This window comes from Trachypithecus francoisi, unplaced genomic scaffold (genome assembly GCF_009764315.1).
Source record: "Trachypithecus francoisi isolate TF-2019V2 unplaced genomic scaffold, Tfra_2.0 Lachesis_group19, whole genome shotgun sequence".
NCBI classification, from domain to species: domain Eukaryota; kingdom Metazoa; phylum Chordata; class Mammalia; order Primates; family Cercopithecidae; genus Trachypithecus; species Trachypithecus francoisi.
Window position 1 is genome coordinate 44216681 of NW_022681464.1, and position 24575 is coordinate 44241255.

Genomic DNA, 24575 nt, shown 5'->3' on the forward strand with positions numbered 1-24575 from the left:
CGCTCTGCGTATTTCCTCCTCCTCCCTAGCTCACCAGGTTATCTATCCCTTGCTTCCTTTACAAAACTCTTTTTTGTTGTTATTGCCGTTAAAAATTTCCCTTCGGCCGGGCGCGGTGGCTCAAGCCTGTAATCCCAGTACTTTGGGAGGCCGAGACGGGCGGATCACGAGGTCAGGAGATCGAGACCATCCTGGCTAATACGGTGGAACCCCGTCTCTACTAAAAAATACAAAAAACTAGCCGGGCGTGGTGGCGGCGCCTGTAGTCCCAGCTACTCCGGAGGCTGAGGCAGGAGAATGGCGGGAACCCGGGAGGCGGAGCTTGCAGTGAGCTGAGATCCGGCCACTGCACTCCAGCCTGGGTGACAGAGCGAGACACCGTCTAAAAAAAAAAAAAAAAAAAAAATTTTCTTTCATGTCTCAGCCTAGAATCAGGTATTAGAGACGGACCACTCAGGCTTCAGGGGCAAATTGTAATTGTTAATCATACGGCATTGCCAGTCAGCCTTTAAATGAAGAGTCCCCTGACTGACCTAGGACAGGGCTGATGGAGGTTTGGCTTTTGTTTATCTTGCTTCTACATCTCGCTTAGATAAAGGAATCATGACATAGCAGCCAGAGCCAATATAAGAAGGGATGGATTAACTTTGCTTTACCGATTTTCCCGATGCTGTGTTTTCACACCAGCTCATTAATTCACAAAATGCACAAAAGATTCCACAAAAGTCTAATGTATTTTTGTGTATTAGCAATTCACAATTAGATATTGAAACTAAAAAAAAAGAGACCTAAATAAATGGAGAGATAAATCATGCATGTGGTACAGAAGATTCAATGTCGTTAAGATGTTAGATTTTCCCAAATTTCAGCTTTGAGGAACAAATGACTTTTAAAGAAAGAAGTAACTTAAATATTGAGACTAAAAACAAGAAAAACCCACAACATCCTATCAGTAGATGCAGAAAAAGATTTGGTAGAATTCAATACTTATTCATGATAAAACTCCCAGCAGATAACTTTCTCAGCCTGATGAAGTACATCTACCAAGAATCTACAGTTATCATACTTAATAGTGAAAGACTAAATGCTTACCCTAAGATTGGTGTACACTGGAGGGATTTCTGCTGTTACCACCTCTATTCAGCATCATACTGGACATTCTAGCCAGTGCAATAAAGCAAGAAAAAAGACATGCATATTGGAGAGAAATAAATTTTTATTCTTGGATAACATGATTATCTGCCAAGACTAGCTCAGTCGGGGAGACCCTAATGCAGCGGCACTAAAGGAATTAAAGACACACACACAGAAATATAGAGGTGTGGAGTGGGAAATCAGGGGTCTCACAGCCTTCAGAGCTGAGAGCCTCGAACAGAGATTTACCTACGTATTTATTGACAGCAAGCCAGTGATAAGCATTGTTTCTATAGATTATAGATTTACTAAAAGGATTCCTTATGGGAAATAAAGGTATGGTCCGAAGTAAAGGGATGGGCTCTGGCTAGTTATCTGCAGCAAGAGCATGTTCTTAAGGCACAGATTGCTCATGCTATTGTTTGTGGTTCAGAAACACCTTTAAACGATTTTCCGCCCTGGGTGGACCAGGTGTTCCTTGCCCTCATTCCGCTAAACCCACAGCCTTCAGCGTGGGCATCGTGTCCTTTACGAACATGTCACGGTGCTGCAGAGATTTTGTTAATGGCCAGTTTTGGGGCCAGTTTATGGCCAGATTTTGGGGGCCTATTCCCAACAATTATCTACATATAAAATCCTAAGGAATCTATAGAAAAAGAACTAATCAGTGAGTTTAGCAAGGTTGTAGGTTACAAGATCAGACATACAAATGTCTAATGTATATCTATATGTTAGAAATGCACAATTGGATAGTAAACCTCAAAAAAAAAAAAAAACCTAAATAAATGGAGAGAGACATCATGCATGTGAAACAGAAGATTCAATATTGTTAAGATGTTAGGTTTTCCCAAACTGATCTGTGGGTCCAATCCCAATCAAAATCCAAACAGATGGTATTTGTGAAAATGAATAAGCTCTTCTAAAATGTATGTGGAAATACAAATGACCTAGAATAGGTAAACAGTTTTGAGGAATGACATAACTGGAAGATTGGAGGTCTCATACTACCTGATTTCAAGACTTGCTACAAAGCTGCAGTTAATTGGGACCATAGGTATTGGATACGGATACACATACAGAATAGAAAGTTCAGAAGTCGACCTACACATATGTGGGCAATTACTTTTTAATGAAGATACTAAAATAATTCAGTGGGGAAAGGATATTCTTTTCAACAAATAGCACTGGAACAGATGCAAAGAAAAGAAAAACTTTATCCATACAACATATGCAAAAAATAGCTTGAAATGAATCATAAACTAACATTAAAAAAGCTTCCAGAAGAAAAAAAAAACAGGAAAAGATCTTACTGACCTTGGCTTAGCCAGTAATTTCCTAAATAGGAAACAAAACTTATTATAAACTATAAAAGAAAAATTTGATAAACTGAATTTCATCAAAAATTTAAAAACATGATCTTCAAAAGGTATTAAGAAAATAAACATCCAAGTCAGAAGCTGTGACAAAATGTTTGCAAAAACTTGTGTCTGATAAAGGACTTGAATTTTTTTTAAAAAGATGTTTACAGTTTAATAAGAAAGCAACCAATTTTTAAAAGGCAAAAATTTGAACAAATACTTTACCAAAGATCATATATAGATGACAAATAAGCACATGTGAAGACTCTCACCATCATTAGTCATTAAGGAAATACAGATTAAAAGTACTCTGAGATAACAGTATACATCAGCTAGAGTAGGTTGCTCTTAGTAATGCAAAATGGTGTAGCCATTTTGAAAAACAGCTTGGTAGTTTCTTACAAAGTTAGACATACTGTTACTTACCATAGCACCCAGCCTTCCCACTCCTAGGTATTTATCTAAGAGAAGAAAGCATTTGCCCTCACAAGGCATGTGCGAAATGTTCCTAACAGCTCCAGTGACAACAGCTTACAACTAGAAGCAACCCCAGTGTCCGTCAGTTGGTGAATGGATGAACAAATTGGAGTACATTGTTTCCATGGCATATCGCTCAGCAACTGCTGATACAGACAACCAAGTAGATGAATCTTAAAAGCATTGTGCTAAGTGAAAGAAGCCAGATAATCACATGACTTACTGATTGATTCGGTTATGAAACTCAAGGAAAGGAAAAACTGCAGCGATGGAGACCAGGACAGGGGTTGCTAGATGTCAGCGGATGGTGGAGGAGCCCAAGGGCACTCTGGCGATGGAAATGTTCTAGAGCATGATGGTGGTGCTGGTTCCTTATGTTTATGAACACTAAATTCTGTGCTCAAGATTTACCCTGCTGACCACACCCTCCCTAAGTATTACATAGGTCACTTCTGTGGAAGGGTACCAGAAATGGCAAGCACATTCACCAGAATTGAGTATTTTTGACAGTGCAGGCACAGACTAAGATTTCCATGTTATATTCCAAGCCCAGTTACCAAATGCCCATCCAGCTAGATGGTTCATCTGACTGTTACTGTTTCCATTCGAGGAAATGAGAAGGACACGTGTGAATTTGTTGAATGTGTGTTACACATAGGCTGAGCGGTTCTTTTTTGTCTCACTTGACAGGAGTGTGAAACCAAGATTGCACAAGAGATAGCCAGTCTTTCAAAAGAGGATGTTTCCAAAGAAGAGATGAATGAAAATGAAGAAGTTATAAATATTCTCCTGGCTCAGGTAACCTAAAATCTTTTTCTCTCTCTTTTTTTGTTTTGTTTTTGAGACGAAGTCTCACTGTTGTCCCCCAGGTTGGAGTGCATCGAAGCGATCTCGGCTCACTGCGCCTCCGCCCCCCGGGTTCAAGCGATTCTCCTGCCTTGGCCCCCCAAGTAGCTGGGATCACAGGCACCTGCCACCACGCCCAGCTGATTTTTGTGTTTTTAGTAGAGACGGGGTTTCACCATGTTGGCCAGGCTGGTCTAGAACTCCTGACCTCAGGTGATCCATCGGCCTCGGCCTCCCAAAGTGCTGGGATTACAGGCGTGAGCCACTGCGCCCGGCCTGCAAGGCTCTTAATGGTCATTTAAACATAACTTGAGAAGCTCTAGTACAGATGTGAATATTTTAACCAAAATTATAAAGTGATTTTTGAGGGCCTGTGTGTTTTATTTGTCCCTTCCTTTATGTTGTGTTTGTTAAAATGTTCGGTTATGGTGAAAGAAACGACCTTATATTCACTAATGACTCCTTACTGGGCATTGTTCCAGATGCTTAATCTCATTTGGTCTACACACAGGTCTGAATTACAGGTCTTTTCTCTAATTTCCAGATTAGTGGTACTTGTGCCATATTAATGAGATCAGACTTTTAAAAAAATTTTAAAAACTGTTGTTCCTAACATTACAAAGTCTGAGATCCTTGAAATGTTAGGTACAGATTTTTTCTAATAGTTGTTGCTAATAACACCTTCAAGATATTTTGATTTTATTCTTTGCAGGTGAAAGTCAATTGTTGGAGGCAAATTGTCTTATTAGTCCTTTATTGATTTAACAGACATCCCTTTTGTGCCTCCTGTATTCCAGGCATAGAGCTGAAGATGAGCTCGTTTCTTTCCGTATTTCTCAAGTCAGCCTCACTTTGTTCTGGAAATTGCCAGAGTTTAACCAGAAAGGAATGAAGTTCTAGGCGCTGACAGCATTGTGTCTGGGGTTCTAGAAACTCATGTGGTTTCCCTAAAGCCCAATAAGTTTCAGTCCTTCTCTGTCACCTCTGAAACGTGTGGTTTTGCCTCGCAGGAGCACACAACTGTTTTCCCTGAGGACAGGATGGAGTCCCAGATTATGTCTTTCTTTCAGGGTTCTTCAGTCTGGTGTTTGTTGGAATGTTAGCTTTAGTAGGTATGCAGAGGCACAGGAAAGACATCTGTGTGTTTGAAAACATGTGGGCAGTACTGTGCCCTTCATCTCCAGGAGAGAGCTTCTCAGCGCCCTTGCTGTTTGTGGGTAGTTGATTTTGGCATGTGACCATGGTGAGTAGTTACCTTCTCAGTACCGGCTCGTGTGGAAAGAACATCTGTCCCCAGCGCCTCATCCCCACAGCCACCTCTTTTACTCTCTTCTGTTTTGTCTGCCTTGCTGCTTTTCTAGGTTGGAGGGGCTCTCTAGATCTTGGGCAGATAGTGATTGTTTCCCCATTCTTTTAATAAGACTGATGATCTTATCAGTCTTAGAAATGGATATTCTGGTAAAGCAGAATATTGACTATTTAAATACCTTTGGGCCAGGCACGGTGGTTCATGTCTGTAATCTTAGCACTTTGGGAAGCTGAGGCGGGCGGATCACCTGAGGTCAGGAGTTCGAGACCAGCCTGGCCAGCACGGTGAAACCCCGTCTCTACTAAAAATACAAAGATTAGCCAGGCGGGATGGCAGGCGCCTGTAGTCCCAGCTACTCAGTGGCTGAGGCGGGAGAATCACTTGAACCCGGGAGGCGAAGGTTGGAGTGAGCTTAGATTGTGCCACTGCACTCCAGCCTGCGTGACAGAGTGAGATCCTGTCTCAAAAAAAAAAAAAAAACAACCTGAGGACTTTAAAGAGGATGGTGGCTTATGGAAGGGTGGAAAACTTTCTGTGATGATCTTCCCTTCACACTGATCTGCCTTAAAGGTGACGCTGACACCAGCCAGACACCTCTTAGATCCTTCTTTCCCTAGTGACCCCATCAAAGGTCACCATAGCCCTACCTATGTCTACTTTCCTGGGAGATGGGGAGGCATTAAGAGTGGGAAGCCAAAGCCAGTTTCATCCCTCAAGCCCTGGCTTCTCCCTGTGTGGTGGCCTCACAGGGGCCTTTGCAGTAGGAGGATATGGGGTTCCTGTGTGGCATTTTGTTTTTGAGAAAAATCTAGTCATTCCCCCAAAATAACTTTACCTTTTCTCAAAGAAGCCTTTTCTTGACCCTAATGAAATAGGATGCTTTTGGTTGTGCAGTACGTAACTTGTGTTCCGCACTCAGTGGGGCTCAAGAATTCAGGGCAACATGGGAGACCCCAAACAAGCGACATTGCCTGGGCTAAAACTCTGCGGTGTTCACCAGTGATCATTATTTCAGGAGAATGAGATCCTGACTGAACAGGAGGAGCTCCTGGCCATGGAGCAGTTTCTGCGCCGGCAGATTGCCTCCGAAAAAGAGGAGATAGAGCGCCTCCGAGCTGAGATTGCCGAAATTCAGAGGTAAAGGAAAGCCAAGGTTTTGAAGCTTCTGAGAATGTTTCTTTTTTTTTTTTTTTTTTTTTTTTGAGACGGAGTCTGGCTGAGAATGTTTCTTTAAATATAACCATGATTGTTTTAGCTCTAGACTTTCCTACAAAAGAATTAGGCATGTGAAATTAATCATCTTTAAGTTTATTTATTAGGTCTTAAGAATGGTGTTATATTGAGTAGAGTCATGAAAAACGTCGTAAATATAAAAGGAGGTCACAGACAAGCACGCCCAGTAGCGTCTTCCTTTGTCTCTCACCTTTGCAGTCGCCAGCAGCACGGCCGGAGCGAGACCGAGGAGTGCTCCTCTGAGAGCGAGAGTGAGAGCGAGGATGAGGAGGAGCTGCAGATCATTCTGGAAGACTTACAGAGACAGAACGAAGAGCTGGAAGTGAGTTTTGGGGGGAAATAGGCAAAACGCATAGTAACTTTTAGAAAGTTGTAGAGACCACATATTTCCCCTCAGAATTGTCCTTCTTTTTCTCGGTCACCAGCTGGGAGGCTGAGTAGAGAGGAATGTAGGGGGACATCTCACCGAGAGTCTCTAGGACATTAGTCTGTAGCTAAGTGCTGGCCAAGCAGATGGCACCTGTGTGTCTTCCTCAGGCTGTGAAGTGGCGTTCCATGACTTTAGTATGACACGTAGAACCTTCTCCAATCGATGTAAAGGCAAGCCTCACCTGACTGTGCCAACTTGAGCAGCTTTGAATGACCCTAGTCTCTGTTCCCGGAGAAGGTGAACAGAAAAATCAGCGCTAGTGATGGAAGGAACAGTCTCCTGAGCCTCCCTGTGGGTGAGGCAAGAGACAGTTTCTCTTGTCCTTAGCCCGAGAAGCAGCACGTGAGAGGGAATTGGTGCTAAGAAACAGGAGAGGCTGCAGAGAGAAAGGTCTAGATCACAATTTCCCTTCTTACCCCAAATGAAATATTGTGTCCAGATATTTTGCCTAAGGATTGAGTGAGAGAAGACATCCTCTTCATAGAAAGGGATCTAAGGATAGAGGGACAGTTCTGTGTCCTTCATAGAAAGGGATCTAAGGACAGGGGACAGCTCTGTGTCCTCTTCATAGAAAGGGATCTAAGGATAGAGGGACAGCTCTGTGTCCTTCATAGAAAGGAATCTAAGGACGGGACAGCTCTGTGTCCTCTTCATAGAAAGGGATCTAAGGATAGAAGGACAGCTCTGTGTCCTTCATAGAAAGGGATCTAAGGACAGGGGACAGCTCTGTGTCCTCTTCATAGAAAGGGATCTAAGGACAGGGGACAGCTCTGTGTCCTCTTCATAGAAAGGGATCTAAGGACAGGGGACAGCTCTGTGTCCTTCATAGAAAGGGATCTAAGGACAGGGGACAGCTCTGTGTCCTCTTCATAGAAAGGGATCTAAGGACAGGGGACAGCTCTGTGTCCTCTTCATAGAAAGGGATCTAAGGACAGGGGACAGCTCTGTGTCCTTCATAGAAAGGGATCTAAGGACAGGGGACAGGGGACAGCTCTGTGTCCTTCATTTGGGTTGCCTCCGTGGCTGCTGCGAACCAGAACTACACCCTGCACAGAAAAGCAGAATGCCACACACAGCCACCGACTCAGGAGGAAAATAGAATCCAGAAGTATTGTACTTGGAGTGTAGGCTGAATTGCTGTAATGAAGAGAATTACATAGTGGTTTAAACAAGATGGTGTCTCTTGTGTGGCAGGTGGCCCAGCCCATCATCCTCCACACCAGTTTTTTCCACGTGGGGTCCAACGTGGCTGCTCTGTCTTGCCACTTTTAGCAGGACTAAGTTAGCAGGGAAGGGAGAAGGCATGCCCAGTCGCCAAGGACAGGGTGCACGCGTGGCACTCAGTGCTTGCGCTTATGTCTACGCCCCTTTTGCAGAGCCTAGTCCATGCCACACCCACGCACGGGAAGCTGGCACCCGCCACGGAGTGGAGGCCATGGCGGGCAGGGCTGCTGCTATTCCGTGGTACCTAAACTCTGCCGAGTATGTCCAGATGATTTAGAATTGATAGTAATTTTCTGTGGTTTGATTGAGTAGGACATTTCAGAATTACAGTAATGCCATTCACAAAAGACAAAGGATAGTCACCTTTGAAACAAATCTGGTTTTTTATCTGATCTCTAACTCCCCTTTCTAATTGCTGCTAAAATTACTTTTATTTTCTCCTTAAGGGCTGTTCAGAAGCCAGTTGAAAGTTATGAGTTGTCTATTTTAAACACTAGGACACTGAATTATTAAAATGACGGGTTTCTGTTGGCACATGGATGTGTTTCTCTGCAGTAACCAGGAGCAGGGTTTCCAGCCTCACGTTCTGAGGAGGCACATGGCCCTCACTGTGCACTGTGCATTCCTGCTGTGTGTCTTCTGTTTCACACCCCATTGACTTAAAACCAGATTCCTCTGTAGGACGCCCTTGCTAACCAGGCTCTGCTCCTGAGAAATCGTCCTCTGACTTCCTTAAGTGATAACTGCCCTTTCTGTCCTTCCCCAAGATAAAGAACAATCATTTGAATCAAGCAATTCATGAGGAGCGCGAGGCGATCATCGAGCTGCGCGTGCAGCTGCGGCTGCTCCAGATGCAGCGGGCCAAGGCCGAACAGCAGGCGCAGGAGGACCAGGAGCCTGAGTGGCGCGGGGGTGCCGTCCAGCCGCCCAGAGACGGCGTCCTCGAGCCAAAAGCAGCTAAAGAGCAGCCAAAGGCAGGCAAGGAGCCGGCGAAGCCATCGCCCAGCAGGGACAGGAAGGAGACGTCCATCTGAGCAGCCTGCGCGGCCGTCTGGAGTCCGCGAGACTGAAAGGACCCGTGCATCTTACTGTAACCCGGGGGCCAGGCCGGCTCTCCCACTGTACATTCTGTAAAGGTGTCTTCTCTTCTCAGACTCTTCCTCTGTCACACGTCTGACTCCTTCATGTCAGGCTCAGGTTCCATGGGAGGACGAAGCAGTGGACACATTGTGGGCTTTAGGGACAGATGAGTTTTCCAGATAGTGTCAGCTTATTTGAAGATTAATTTTCTTTAACTTAAAATAACTATTTTAACCCTTGAGTGGCTTCTTTTTAAACCAAAAATCGTCTTTCTTTGCTTTGTTATCACAGCAGAATCAGGATCTCTTTGTCATTCAAGGGGGGACACACCAGGTCAGCGCTGCACCTGCTGTGGCCGCCGCAAGCCACCCCCTCCGGGATCTCTGGTACCGTCACTCTTGCTCGTGCCTTCCACACCTTCTCGGTGCAGATCCCTGTGGGGGAGCTGCCTCGCGTTCTCTGGTCAGAGCAGCGCCTGGTGGGTGTTCCCTGGCCCACCCGCCTCTCTCTCTCCCTCTGCAGTTCCAAACCGCAGTCCGTAAGCCCGAGTCACCAGGACGGCCTATCTGGCCACAGACGGGCTGCCTGTGGAGCCCGCCCACCCGGCCCGGGCAGCGCAGGCCTGCGGGGAGGAGGCCGCCCGTTCCCGCGGGTTCCTCACTGCGGGGACCAGCAGAGGTCTTCTCACTGGGTTGGTCAGAGGTAGTCACCTTGGCCTGGTGCATCCACCGAGGATGTTGCTCCAACCAGAAATCTTTCAAACGACTGACCTTCCTTAAAAACGGAATGACTCTGGATTGCTTGCTTGGGCTAGAATGTACACGTCTCTTTGCCTGAATAAGCCATATACATGCTCTTAAACAAAAGTCTGAAATTATCCATATCGTCTCAGTGAACCTACTGGTGGACTGACTCCCAATTGACAAGATTGAGCAATAGAAAAAAATTCCTTTCCTTTGAATGGTAACTGTGATTCGCCCCACCCCATTTTCCTGTTGCTGGTCCATCCGGTGAGACATGAGATGGATGTTCTGATGCGCTGAGGCCTCTGGGAGGCTGGGCCCTGGAGGCGACGTGCTGCAGGTGCGTGGCCAGAGTGAATAGCAGCGCGACAGGCCAGGCTAGTGGCTCGGAAGACAAACCCCACACACACAGTCAAGGGGATGAACGCAAACCCCACCCGAGGGCGCTCTCCTCCTCCTCCTAGGTAGTATTTATTTTCAGCACCTGTTTGATGCAGTTTTTAATCCTCTACCTATTGCACTGTTGTGACTCGTTGGCCATTATTTGATTTTTGTACGAAAAAAAGCTTTGTTATAGAAATCAGCATACTATTTTTTTAAATCTGGAGAGAAGATATTCTGGTGACTGAAAGTATGGTCGGGTGTCAGATATCGCTGTGCAAATGCCTTCTTGCTGTCCTGTTGGTCTCAGTACATTCACTTTGTAGCTGCTGGCAATATCGAAGGTTCCTTTTTTGTTTGTGTAAACTCTAATTTCTATCAAGGTGTCATGGATTTTTAAAGTTAGTATTTCATTACAAATGTCTCAGCATTGGTTAACTAATTTTTGCCAGGACCATTACTGATCAAGCAAATAAATTCAACAGCCATTTGGGAAAAAGAAAAGCTTCTAGTGTTTTTGTATACATTCTTTCTGTGAGGAGATTGAGAACCCTGCAGCTAGTGAGGAGGTGGTTGAGGCACTTCTTCAAGGCCAAGGGGGAACACAGTGTTTTGTTTTCAGCTCACTTTGTACCCCTCACCTCTGCAGACACGGGGAGAACCCCTGACCCCTGGCATGCATGCTGGCCGCGGCGTGCCTCCCTTCCACAAGCCCACGCTGCTGCAGAGGCAGCCTGTGTTTGCAAAACCCAGTGGACTGGGTTGGGTCTGCGGTCTGAGCAGCTCCTGGCTCCGGTGGGAACTGCATACAAGTCCACTGGCCTGGCTTGGCCCCAGGCATTGCCATTTACAGACATTTGCATTTCACACAGTAAATGAGGACTCAGCACAGCCAACCATAATTAGCATGTCTGGGATAGACTGGTATAGAATAAAAAGGAAGTTTCCATTGCTTTTTTTGCTTTAAAAATTCCACAATTAAAATATCTGTCATTGAAAGCTTAGACAAACAGCTGACTTCTCTGTTTTGTGTGGTTAGATCTATAATGTTAAATTTATATAGCTGAATTCTCCTTGATGGGAAGTCTCAGGTGCCCGGATGGGACACATTTAGCGTTGGGAATCTGGAGATACTGAGGAGTGAGACCTGAGGTCACCTCCCGAGATGGGCTGTAATGCAGCGGGATCTTTTTTTTTTCACTGCAGCTGTTTCTGTGAAGAGCACACTGCTGCACACTGCTTGTTATGTGTTAGGATATCTTAAGAACAAACACACCTTCTGTGTCCAGCCAGGCGGAGAAAGATGCAGCCTTGGCATTCTGGAGCTCTCCATGGAGACAACGCGCCCAATTCCACGTCTGCAGCCTCAGCCCTGGCCCGTGATTCTCATGAGGGATAGAAGGAAAAGCTTGAGTCAGTTAGCAGGCAAAGCCTTCAGCATAAGATCCTACAGCTTTTAGGGAAGGTGGGCCGTGCCCCTGGAATGTTCTAGACTACAGCCCAGGAGACCCAGGAGATGTGATAGCAAGCCTGGGCAGAGGAGAGGGCAGAAAGGCCCTAAAATGCCACATATACGGGCTTTTTTGCGGAGCAGGGAGAGTGCCAAATTCAAGTTCTTTACCCCCAAATATACCATGTTAGCATAGCCACTGCTTTAAAAAAAAATGCTGCTACTAGTGTATGATTCTAATGCAATTTACAGAACTGAAATACTGGGGGCCAAGAGTATACAACAGCAGACAAGCTGCAGCTCACACATGAGGCTATATCGAGGGGCCAGGTCCTCCTCCAGTTTCTGCTCTGATGCTTTCAGAGGCCTTCGGAGACCACCCCACACCCTCCACAGCTACTCCCCAGCCCTGCCCGCAATACCCACTTCGTATATTACCTATGCATTTACCTATTTGAACATCCTTCCCAGTGAAATCTGTTCACTTATATTTGCAGTGTGTAAACATCTGGGTTATAATGTGAGAAGCAGCAGCCACAGGCTTATTTGTAATAGTGTAGAGACAGGAAGCAACCCATGTGTTCTCCAATCCCACACGGAAGTTCAGAGGAACTTATTTTGACGTACTGAGGAGTCCCTGCTGGCTAATGAAATACAACCAAACTCACAGAAGCACCAGGGGACTCAGGCAGGCCAAGGTTTTCAAACCAGGCTCACAGGAACATTGAACATTTATACACGCAGCACTTTACAAAACCACCTTCACAGAGGACCTCCTTTGCCTGCAAAACAACTTCGTGAGAAACAGGGCAGGTTTTACTAATTCCCATTTTACTGATGAAGAAATCGAGGCTCAGAGATGCTTGACTCTGTCTCAGGAGCTTCAAGACGAACCCCCCACCGCCCGCCCGCTGTCTTCAGTGGCACAGTCCAAGCTGTGCCAGACACTCGGCACCCACCTGCCCTTAGGGGCTGTAGGCAGGAGCAGGAGGAGCACCCAAGAGGCACCTGCTGCTGCCAAGAGCAAGACCCAACCCCGGGGACACAGGCAGATTCCAGAGAACTAATGAACTAGTTAAAAGACAAGTATTTTAATCTAGTTTCCCCACTTTAACTAAATCATTAATACAGGTCACAAATTGCATTTATTGGTAGACATCTAGAAAACAATCAAAAGTGTATATCTCTCTCTCTATAGATCTTATTAATAAATTTTATTTGGACAAGAGAACTTGTGCCACAACAGTTTCAACAGCATGATTAAAGACTGCAGCACTCCCAAGAGTGGTCACAGGTATGTACAGGATGTGAAGAAGTTGCACCTCTGAGCTGATCATGATCAAGTTAAAAACACCAGACATACATTATACGTCTAATAAATTTCCTTCAGGTCATGACCAGCATGAAAAAATCAGACACAAGACACTCAGCAACCATTCTGTAAATGTGTACAGCAATATGCCGTGCTTAAGAGTTAAAGTCAATCCTACTTTTGTGTTAGCATCAAGCCCTCGGGAGAAGTAAAAAACCCTCCTTTCCCATTTACACACATCAGAAATGATTCACACAGAGCTGGGCTGGACAGCGGGTCACACAGCCCAGCAAGTCCTTGTGCCTGGGAGAGAAGAGTTAGGGCTGATATTGAAGGTCTCTTTCACATCTGGGCAAACATGTGCCTTCAGGCTGTAAGAATTTCATTTGTCGGCTGTTAAATAAAACCAGGAGAAAGCAATGCAGGTCTCTGGGAATCCCATCCCTTCCATAAAGAAAATGCTCTGCCAATTCAAGTTTCATTCAGTCAGGAAGACGGAAGGATTTAAGGCTTCGGTGACAATTATAATCCTCTGAGAAAGTATTTCCCCTTAAAGTCAAGATAAGATAATAGTGTTTACTGTACTTTCTCTTGACTCTTCAAATCCCTGGTATTGGGTATAGGCAACTTGCACCTGCAATGAAGCCTGCAGGAGAGGGAAGTCGCTCCTCCCCCGAAAGCTATCCCAGGTCACATACGTGCGGAACGCCCACTGAACCTCGGCTCTCATGGAAGCAGAAGAGACACCGAGATTCAAGCCTTCTAGTAGGTTGAGGATGCTGTGCTCATGGCATCTTCAGAGATTTTGGTACTGGCAGGGTGGATGCTTGCAAAATACTTGACATCGCTGTCCCGGTCCATCTGAAGAGCCATGATGGTCTGCTCCACAGCCTCCTGGTGGCAGCTGGCAGAGGCCAAGAAATAGTCTGGAAATGACATGTGCACAGGACAGATGAAACCAGTCCAGCGGAACATTTCAGAGTTCCGTCAAGTATGAGTATAAACAGTTAAACTGGGTATTTCCACAAGTACAACAGAAGCCACACTGAAGCATAAACAGTAATCCAACCTGATTTGTTATAGGAAGAAAAGTGCCAGAATAAAAAGAGTTATGAGATTTATCTTGTTTTTATAAGACTAAATCTCATGATATTCAATGACAGCTAAGGAATATTAAATTACTAAATTAATAAATAGATGAAAACATTACACTTCTTAGCTATTAAGTAGTAGTAAAAGAAAAACACTTCCAAACACCAACTACAAAAAAAAAAAAAAGGAGAAAAAAAGCAGCAATATTCATTTATCCTTATTCTTTGACGTCTACTACAAATTTCTTTCTGTGCTTCATTCATCCATGCAACTATACTGATGAGGTGTTTGGGTGGCGGGCGGGGTGGGGGTTGATTAAATAAAATAAACCGTCTTTAATCTTGAAGAGATTATAATTTCCAACAAAACAAATACTACGGGGCATCTGTCTCTTAATGAAGAGAAGGAGGGAGAGCAAACACAGGTATGAGCCCCCATACTGAAGACTGCAAGATTGCAGTGGCATGCTGCCAGCCAATGGTTTGCATAGAAAGAGAATGAATACCCAATTTTAAAAACTAAGTTTTAGGTCGGGCACGGTGGGTCATGCCTGTAATCTCAGCACTTTGGGAGGCTGAGGCAGGCAGACCACATGAGGTCAGGAGTTCGAGACCAGCGTGGCCAACATGGTGAAACCCCGTCTCTACTAAAAAGATAAAAAATTAGCTGGGTGTGGTGGCAGGCACCTGTAATCCCAGCTAGTGGGGAGGCTGAGGCAGAAGAGTCGCTTGAACATGGGAGGCAGAGGGTGCAGTGAGCTGAGATCGCACTACTGCACTCAAGTCTGGGTGACAGAATGAGACTCCATCTCAAAAACTCAAGCAAACAAAAAAGCTAAGTTTTAAATGACAAAAATGATACATGCCTACGATAAACTCCAACTCGAACAGTAGAGGGCTAAAAAACCCCTTTCATCTTCCATGCCCTCTTGGGAGAGAGAACCACCAGAACAACTAAAATATTTCCTTCCACCAGATTATTTTCTCTGAGCAGACAATACTTCTGCTTTGGTATCTGTTGATCAGCGCAGTCGACAGATCTCCCTCTCTACTCACACGCTTCTCCTAGTAGAGTCACTACCTACCTTTTTCTAGTAGAGTTTGCCTTAAGGTCTTTGCAAGCAGCACTCGCACGTTAGGAACCCTGTCGTTGGCTAAGGTCAGCAGATGCGGCATCAGATGCACAGCAAACTGGTCCATGGGAAGGCAGTCATCCTCAATGACGGTCTGGGGAAAAGAAACAGCTGCTCTAGGCTTCTCTGTCAATGCAGCCAAAAACTCGACTACTAGCTAACAAAATCTCTGAGTGACCACAGGTACACATTTTAGTTACTGCTTTTTAACCAAAATTCCAGGTACTTGGGAACTCAAATAAAAAATTAGACAATTAACTGCCCACATGGACAGACAGTTTTTAAACTGCTCTACGGAGACCTAGAGTGTCCATTCACACTTTCATTTTCACACCTGTGCTCTGGGTCCCAGGCATGAGCACCCTCTAGTGGGAACTGTGGTATGGTGGATGTGTGCACAGTATGTGTGTGGTGTGGTACATGTATGTATGCCTGTATAACGTGCAGTGAGGAACATGCATGTGTACTGTCAAATGTACACATGCACACGTCTGAATGTGTGTAGAACACGCGCATTCCAGGCATGTGGTGTGTGGTGTGGAACACGCATGTACAGCAGGCACGTGCCAGTGTAAGAAGGGGCTTGGCTGGCTGGGAGGGAGGGGCCAGCAGATGCCCAACAATGGGGACAGTGATCCTAGAAACAGCCAGGCTACCGTAAGGTTCTGCTTCTTAAGAATAAGGAAGAGGATGAGAGAGAGGTAGGAAGTCAAAGATGACATTCTTCTAGGAGAAACGCTCACAAACAGGCAAGCCCAGGGCCTCGCTTACCTGGCAGACAAAGACAAAGGCTTGCCGCCCAGACCACTTGGGACATCTGCCCAAGTTCTCCACGAGCTCGTTGATGAGGTCCACTGCGAACGTCGGTGGCGTTGCTGCATGCAGCTTCTTCACCATCTCGCTGACCTGGGAGGGTGAGTGTGAAGGGAGGAACAGCTTCCAATCTAGGATCTCAGAGTTTACTGATCTACAATTTTAAAAGTTCAATACATACCAACTTGTAGGAAATCCAACGAACAGAAGAAACCTTGTCTGCACACAGATTCAGAGCAATGGGACGTAAATAGTCATAAACATCTCTGGGACTATATAACTCTAGAAGTAAAATCAGCTGTCTACAAAAAGGAATTACAAAAAGATAATGTTTAAAAATCGGCAAGACAAATGAAAATAGGTTCTCATTTAAATAATCTGCAATACTGGATTACTGAGCCCCTGTCTCAAACACATGCAAAGAGGAGCGACTAAGCAGATCTCTCCTGTACACTTACCTCCAGTCTCTGTGAGTCTGGAAATGCACTTACATGCTATTCAAGTTCCTTAGAGTGTAAGGAAAACAAAAGCTGTCGAGTTCTGCATCCGTGGGAACGGAGACAGAGCAAAGCACTTCCTAGTACGTTCCACTGGACTATGGCCCACACTGATCCACGGTTATAGTTTGGAATGTGCTGAGAAGCTTCCATCAAGTTTCTCAGTAAGAAGTTCCCGCAGAGGGAGGGAAGTCTGCTGTGTACCTGTCGAGGCTCTGAGGAGCCTTCCTGGAAGGGATTTACTTGCTAGGGATGATAACAGACGGAGGGTATCCTCCAGCGACCTTCCCTTCACATCTGAGGGGCCCTGAGACTTCCATGACACCCACCAGGCTAACCTGAAAGCTTCAATGATGCCCTTGAAGAAACACCTTGGATGTGAGACTTTTGCCTTTCCCATTTTATGTTCAAGATGATTTACATTTCTAATAAGCAGGAAGTCAACTGTAACATGAATGTAGATGATGCAGCCATGACAAATGCACCCGTGTATACAAACATACATCCTCAAACAGACACACGTACTTTTCGACAAAGTTCAAAATCAAAATTCCAAATAGAACATCAGTTTCTGCTTAGAATACAGAAAACTGCAAAGAACGTCACTGACCCTCCAGTAGAAAAAGCTACATAAACTTCCAGATCTTTTCTTGAGCCCAGCAGAGAGCTGGGGTTGCGAAGCACCCGAACCGCCTAACTCCCCACGAGGGGAGAACTGTCCCTCAGCAGAGCCCGGAGGACAGGGCACCTGCCAGCACGGAACAGGGTGGGGAGAAATCAGCTCGAATTATAGCCAGCTGCCCAGGGCCAAATGGTGGCTGGCAAGAGCACGGGGTGGCTTAAGCAAAGCCAGATGTGCCCGACACAGGGAGCTCACATCCCCAGGCAACCTTCTGACCTTCTGACCTCCACAGGGTCCCTGCCTGCCATGGGTGCTTCAGGAAAGACGGTCAGGAGAAACAGGAGCGATGTCTCATAGCAGGCAGCAGCGGCTGACGGACAGCTACGAATCACCAAGCACTCTGCTGGGCCCTTCGCCCACACAAAGCAAAAGGCTTAACCTGCTGGTGGAGGGGCCCAAAGCCTGTCCACCCTGTGGGCCAGCAAAAACACTGCAACGGGGGGAGAGGAGAACTAATGCTCCTTTCTTATTCCAGGAGGAGCTGCAGGAAGTCCTGCCCGAGACCAAGCACAGATAGGAGGTCCCACAGGGGTGCAGGTACAGCTAAACCCTGGATGGAATACTCGCACTACAAGACCCCTGATGCCCCAGCTCCCACCCTCAGCAAACGGCAATGGGAATGGCAGCCCACAGTGAGGAAAACTGAAGCCCCAAATACACTGAAGGTAACCACAGCAATGACAAAACGCAAACCCAGCTTGATCCTGACTACTGACTAGCTGGACTCACATCCCGGCACTACATGGCAGAAGAGGAGGCGTGCATTTCGAGTCAGAAGTGGGCAAGCCAGAACTCAGTGGAGTGGCGTCTTCAATCCACTGAAAGACAAACTGTCCGCCCCACATCCCATACTCAGCAAAGACGTCATCTGAAAATGCACGTGACGTCTATAATCCGGAATATATAAATAGCTCTTACAACTCAACAACGCAACGTAAGATAAACAACCCAATTTAAAAATGTGCAAGACACTTGGATAGACATTTCTCCACAAAATATATACAAATGGTTAACAGGCTTATGAAAAAGTGTTCAACATCATTAGTCATTAGGGAAATGCAAATCATACCACAAGGAGGTGCTGTTCCACGCCCATTAGAACAGCTAGAAACGATAAGCGAGTGACGGATATGCTAATTGCCCTTATCTGACCACTATCCAATATGTATTGCAACATCATTATATACCTTGTAAATATGCACAATGATTATTTGGCCAATTTAGAAATATTTTTACAATTTAATAGGAAAACAGGTGTTAGTGAGGACATAGAGAAATTGAAACTCCCACACGTTGCTGATGGGAATGTAAAATGGTACAGCTGTTGTCGAAAAGTCTGGCAGTTCCTCAATGAATTAAACACAGAATTACCATATGGCCTTGCAAATCCACCTCAAAATAACTGAAAACAGATTTCAAGGATTAAATCTTGTACATAAACGTTCCTAGCAGCACTATTCACAAAAGACCACACACCCAACCCAAATGTTCCTCAACAGATGAACGCACTAAATGAATGTGGTATATCCATACAATGGAATATTTACTCAACCACAAAAAGGGAGGCAAGTTCAGCTAGAGGATACAACATGGAGGGCCAACTGAAAGCACTGTTGGATGAAGAAACCAAGTATAAAAGGCCATGTGTGGTATGATTCCACTTGCATGAAATGTCCACAATAGGCAAATCCACAAATAGATAGTAGATGCTTATTGGACATGCATTTTTCTTTTCGGGAGGTTAACATTTTAGAACCAGATAGAGGGAATGGTTCCACAACATTGTGAATGTAATAAATGTCATCAATAGCAAATTTGGCTATGTGTATTTCACCATGATAAAAATAATATAAAAACAAACTAAAGACATTTTCAGGAAAAAAAAAAATTGAGGAAATTCACTGACAGTAAGACATGTATTACAGGAAGCAACAAAGGGCTAGAATACCACAAAAAAATTGGATCTACACAAAGGAATGAAACTGAGAAAAGGTAAAAATGAAGTAAATATATACCCCTCCAAAATATAATCTAATAAACTGTTAGAACTTACTCAGCCAGTTCAGCTCGAAACCGCCAATTTCTACTATTATCTGTCACCAAAAACTCCTGAAGTTGATAAAGATACTCTCTTCTTTTGTCAATATGAAGAAGCTAAAGTAACAAAACAAAAATATTTACCAGGACAAGGTAGACATTATTTCTTTTATTCGAGGGCATAAAGACAGACTGTAAGCAATATGGTTAATTCTTCTGAAGAGGAAATGTAGTAGCTGTATTTAAGTGTTTTAAATTTGGTATTAAGTTTATTTTTCCTTGAATAATTCCATTTGCCTTCAGGAATCACCATCTTGTCTGGAAATCTTTGTTCCTTGTGCCTATCAATGAGCCACACTAAACCCCACAGGACGCCAGGCACAGCTTGATTACAGGACTTGCCGCCTGTATTCATATGACATCCCTGTGGCCATGGTCCCACTTAAGGCAGTAATCATGCTCTGAACCACGTGTGTAAGCCCTGCGTGTGGCACTGTGACAGCACAGAGCACGCATTCAGCATTTGTTGAGAGAAAAAACATAAATGTATCCCAATAGCTGCTCTGTAGATATTTAAAGGGGGAGGCAAACCACCCTAACTGTACATCAGATGGAAACCAATCACAGGGAAAACAGCCCAAGTGTGAACTGAGTGGCCGTACATCTTCAATAGACAGTCTAAGGACAGATGTGCTAGGAAGTCCTGAGTATTGCGTAGCTGATTTCATGTGGGAATTATTATTATTGGTGGGGTAACTCGGAAACTATTTCATTTATGTGGTGGAACTGAGCAGTTTTTTTTTTTTTTTTTGAGACAGAGTCTCACTCTGTCATCCAGGTTGGAGTGCAGTGGTGCGATCTCAGCTCACTGCAACCTCCACCTCCCACGTTCAAGCCATTCTCCTGCCTCAGCCTCCCGAGTAGCTGGGACTATGGGTGCGTGCCACCACGCCCGGCCTATTTTTTGTATGTTTAATAGAGACGGGGTTTCACCATGTTGGCCAGGGTAGTCTCGATCTCCTGACCTCAGGTGATCCGCCTGCCTTGGCCTCCCAAAGTGCTGGGATTACAGGCCACCGCGCCCAGCCACAACGAAGTATTATACATTAACGTTGTTAAGAACAGACTTTTTACCATGAGTAAAAAGAAAAAAATATATAAAGTGAAGAAAAGAGAGGAAACAGTATTGAAATGGAAGTAGTTCTCCACACTATGAAGTTAGTAATTAAAAAAAAAAAAGAAAAAGTACACACCTCCTAGCTACTATCTTCTGGAAAGACCTAAAAGAAATGACAGCTCAGGAGCAATGAGCACTTCCAGTGCCTGGATCTCCGTTTCTAAGGACCATTCTCCACTAAAAAGGACCACAGTTCCTTGGAGAAATAGCTGACTCCAGGCTGGGACAGGGAAAGGGAAAGTTGAAACTGAAAGTGTTGATATGCTTAAAAGTAAAAGGACAAATCAAAGGACACACGAGGCAGCTTTAAGGGGTCCCCACTAGTCAAATTTGATACTCAAAACAAACAACAGAAATGGGTTCCATTACGTTGAATTTTTAAAATCCTAGCGTCCACACCAATACTAAAACAACTTTTGAAACCGGGGAGGGAGAGAAGGCACAGGTTATTTTCACATGGGAATGTTACTTAATAAAAACAGAAGGAATGGCCGAGCACAGTGGCTCACACCTGTAATCCCAGAACTTTGGGAGGCTAAGGCCAGGCAGACCACTTGAGCCCAGGAGTTCAAGACCAGCCTGGGCAACATAGCGAAACCCCGTCTCTACAAAAGATACAAAACTCAGCTGGGTGTGGTAGTGCGCCTGTGGCCTCAGCTATTCAGGAGGCTGAGGTGGGAGGATCATCTGAGCTGGGAGAGGTGGAGGCCGCAGTGAGCCATGATCGCACCATTACACTCCAGCCTCGGCAACAGAGTGAGACCCTGTCTCAAAATAAGTTAATTTAAAAAAACCAGAATTATGAAAATAGAAAATCACTCTTTCACAACCAACACAGTTAACTGATTCAGGTAAGAACCATGTACAGATGCCTGGCTATGACAGCACTGGTGAAGGACTCTAGAGAAACAGATACTAAACAGAGCTCTAAAGTATCACCTCACCAATTCTTTTTTTTTTTTTTTTCAGTTCCCAACCAATTCTCTATTAACCACAAAAGGTGACAGGTCATTTTATAACAGAGTTGTCAGCCTTCTCGTCACCAATGATGGGAAGAGCAAATATCACATTAGCCCTGATGTGACACATTTAGAAAAATGCATGAAAACCTACACAGGTTAACATGTCTGCAAAAAAAAACCCTGCTTACCCAGAATCAAACTGTGTAAATTCAAATGGAGGGTAATTCTGTAAAACAACTGGTTTGGAGTCCTCAAAAATGCAGTGACACCTACATTTAAGAGGACTAAAGAAACATAACATTTAAATTTAATACGCACTTTATGGGATTCAAAATTGAGCAGAGAAAAACTATAAAGGACAATACTGGGACAATTAGAAAAATTTCATGCCAGGCGTGCTGGCTCATGCCTGTAATCCCAGCACTTTGGGAGGCTGAGGCGGGAGGATCACGAGGTCAGATCAAGACCATCCTGGTTAACATGGTGAAACCCCATCTCTACTAAAAAAAAAAAAAAAAAAAAAAAAAATCAGCCAGGTGTGGTGGCACGCACCTGTAGTCCCAGCTACTCGGGAGGCTGAGGCAGGAGAATCACTTGAACCTGGGAGGCGGAGGTTGCAGTGAGCCAAGATCATGCCACTGTACTCCACCCTGGTGACAGAGTGAGAATCCGTCTCAAAAAAAAAAAAAAGAAAAAGAAAAGAAAGAAAAATTTCAATATGATCTACATAAAATATAACATGGTCTCAATGTTTTTGTTTTTTACTTTTTTGAGATGGAGGCTTGCTCTGTACCCCAGGCTGGAGTGCCTATCATCTTAGCTCACTGCAACCTCCGTCTCCCAGGCTCAAGCGATTCTCCTGCCTCAGCCTCCTGAGTGGCTGAGACTACGCTACCACCACGCCCAGCTAATTTTTTGTATTTTAGTAGAGACAGCGCTTCACCATGTTGGCCAGGCTGGTCTCGACCTCCTGACCTCAAGTGATCTGCCTGCCTCGGCCTCCCAAAGTGCTGGGATTACAGGCGTGAGCCAGGTGCCCGGTCTCAATGTTTTTTAAAAGGGAGGACTACAATTACTTCTATCACTCAAGCCTTAGAATTATCAATTTCAAGGCTAAAGTCTAAAAAAAACAACAGTACTCCAGGATTAAACAATTTGTAAAAAATCAAGGCTATTCACTTTGGAGATCACAGCTCTTATATCAAAGTAGTGAGGGCTAAACGTCAATTCTCGGACTCCTGGAATACCACATAAAGCCTCCAAACTTAATACACAGCTGACCCTCAACAACGGGTGTGAACTGCACCGGCGCACTTACACTGAACTGTGTGTCCCAGCCAAATGAGGACGGAAAACAAGGTATTCCTGGGTGTGAAGCCGGAGTACACGGAGGGCAGACTTCTCCTACATGCGGGTTCCACAGGACTGGAGTACTGCATGGATTTAGGTGTGCATGGGGGACCTGGAACCATTCCTCCTGCACATACGGAGGGATGACTGCAGCTAATGGTTTTGTTTTTTTTTTTTTTTACATATATTTCATTCAATAATTTTGAAAAATAAAAAGGTACAAACATCTGTAAACTATCATCAGGCCAGATGCGGTAGCTCAAGCCTGTAATCCCAGCACTTTGGGGGGCTGAGACGGGCAGATCACGAGGTCAGGAGATGGAGACCATCCTGGCTAACACGGTGAAACCCCGTCTCTACTAAAATATACAAAAAACGAGCCAGGCGAGGTGGCGGACGCCTGTAGCCCCAGCTACTCAGGAGGCTGAGGCAGGACAATGGCGTAAACCCAGGAGGCGGAGCTTGCAGTGAGCTGAGATCTGGCCACTGCACTCCAGCCTGGGCGACAGAGCAAGACTCTGTCTCAAAAAAAAAAAAAAAAAAAAACCCTATCATTTAATACTGTTTTAAAAGTGAAAGTATAATTATGGGACTATTGCTTTTCTAAGTTACATCTTAACATCAACTTATGGCTATATTTTCTTACATAGGAACACACAGAAACCTCTCTTGGTAATAGCAGAAGATAAAGATTTAGATTTACAGCAGAATTTTGTTGTGTTTTTCTGCAAAAGAATTTAAAAGTTACCTTCAGAAAATCATGCAAGTGTTTAAGGACACCTATCCTGACTTCATCGAGGTCTTTTAAAAATCCATTAAAAATTGGAACCAGATCTGCAGCTGTCAACTGATCTCCAAGAATAACTGCAAGCTCGTGGATGGAGAATGCTAGAGTTCGTCGAACTTTCCACTGCAGAAATGAAAACACATTAGTAAGCTGACCACAAAGTACTCAGTACTTCAACGTTTAGGCAATATACGAAGGCTAATTTATATATGAATGTCACTAATCTCAAAAAATTAAATCAGAATAGTAATAACAGATACTAATTTTAAATGCCTACATTACGCATCGAAAAGTGTAACAGAAAAATCTTAAATCCCTGCCTAGTATGTATTACCTTCCTTTCACTCACGAAGAAAAGACGCTTAGAAATCATTAAGTTTTTGTAGTTCTCTGAACATCGGACCCTGACTCTGACAGTGCAAAAAGAACATGCTCTGTTATTGCTCTCAAGCTCTTCCATACATAATTTCCTATAACACTAAGTACGTGCTAGAACACGCTGATGTGCTGAGGCTGCACATGGACCAAAGGCTCTCTAGCACCCTCCCCGGTTTACTGTCCCCCTTCAGATTCCTGTACAGTCAAACCTTGGATTAAGAAAAACAAAACAGAACAATAAAATTTGTTCTTAAGGAATTGGCAATTGAAGAAATATAAGACTAGCGAAATCTGCATACAGCCTTGGAAAAGAAATCCTCAACAGAAATGTGTTGCATTTATAATAATTTTAAGTTAAAAACATCCTTTTCTCCATGTTGCCTTAATTTTTCACATAGTAACTTTAAACTTTACCTAAAGAGAAACAATTTAGGGCAAACATTTTATTTCCTTTCCCTTCCCCCCCAGAATCCACTCTTGAAATCAAATTTTACACCCAAGTTCAACATATAAAACAGATGAGGCCGGGCGCGGTGGCTCAAGCCTGTAATCCCAGCACTTTGGGAGGCCGAGGCGGGTGGATCACGAGGTCAGGAGATCGAGACCCTCCTGGCTAACACGGTGAAACCCCGTCTCTACTAAAAATACAAAAAACTAGCCGGGCGCGGTGGCGGGCGCCTGTAGTCCCAGC

General features: G+C 44.6%; 2 protein-coding genes across 6 annotated transcripts in view; one reads left to right on the forward strand and one right to left on the reverse strand.

Moving 5' to 3' along the window:
* Positions 1-11219, forward strand: part of RALBP1 (ralA binding protein 1) — a 66389-nt gene extending 55170 nt beyond the window's left edge. For both annotated transcript variants that reach the window (XM_033178350.1, XM_033178349.1), the window contains exons 7-10: positions 3660-3767; positions 6140-6261; positions 6556-6679; positions 8779-11219. In XM_033178350.1, the coding sequence (XP_033034241.1) occupies positions 3660-3767; positions 6140-6261; positions 6556-6679; positions 8779-9045 (621 nt within the window). In that variant the 3' untranslated portion in view covers positions 9046-11219. The remainder of the gene's footprint in view (positions 1-3659; positions 3768-6139; positions 6262-6555; positions 6680-8778) is intronic.
* Positions 11220-12737: 1518 nt separating this feature from the next.
* Positions 12738-24575, reverse strand: part of PPP4R1 (protein phosphatase 4 regulatory subunit 1) — a 73773-nt gene continuing 61935 nt past the window's right edge. For all 4 annotated transcript variants that reach the window (XM_033178347.1, XM_033178346.1, XM_033178348.1 and 1 more), the window contains 6 exons: positions 23468-23629; positions 19247-19347; positions 16196-16316; positions 15973-16107; positions 15154-15295; positions 12738-13903 (listed from right to left, as the gene is read on the reverse strand). In XM_033178347.1, the coding sequence (XP_033034238.1) occupies positions 13740-13903; positions 15154-15295; positions 15973-16107; positions 16196-16316; positions 19247-19347; positions 23468-23629 (825 nt within the window). In that variant the 3' untranslated portion in view covers positions 12738-13739. The remainder of the gene's footprint in view (positions 13904-15153; positions 15296-15972; positions 16108-16195; positions 16317-19246; positions 19348-23467; positions 23630-24575) is intronic.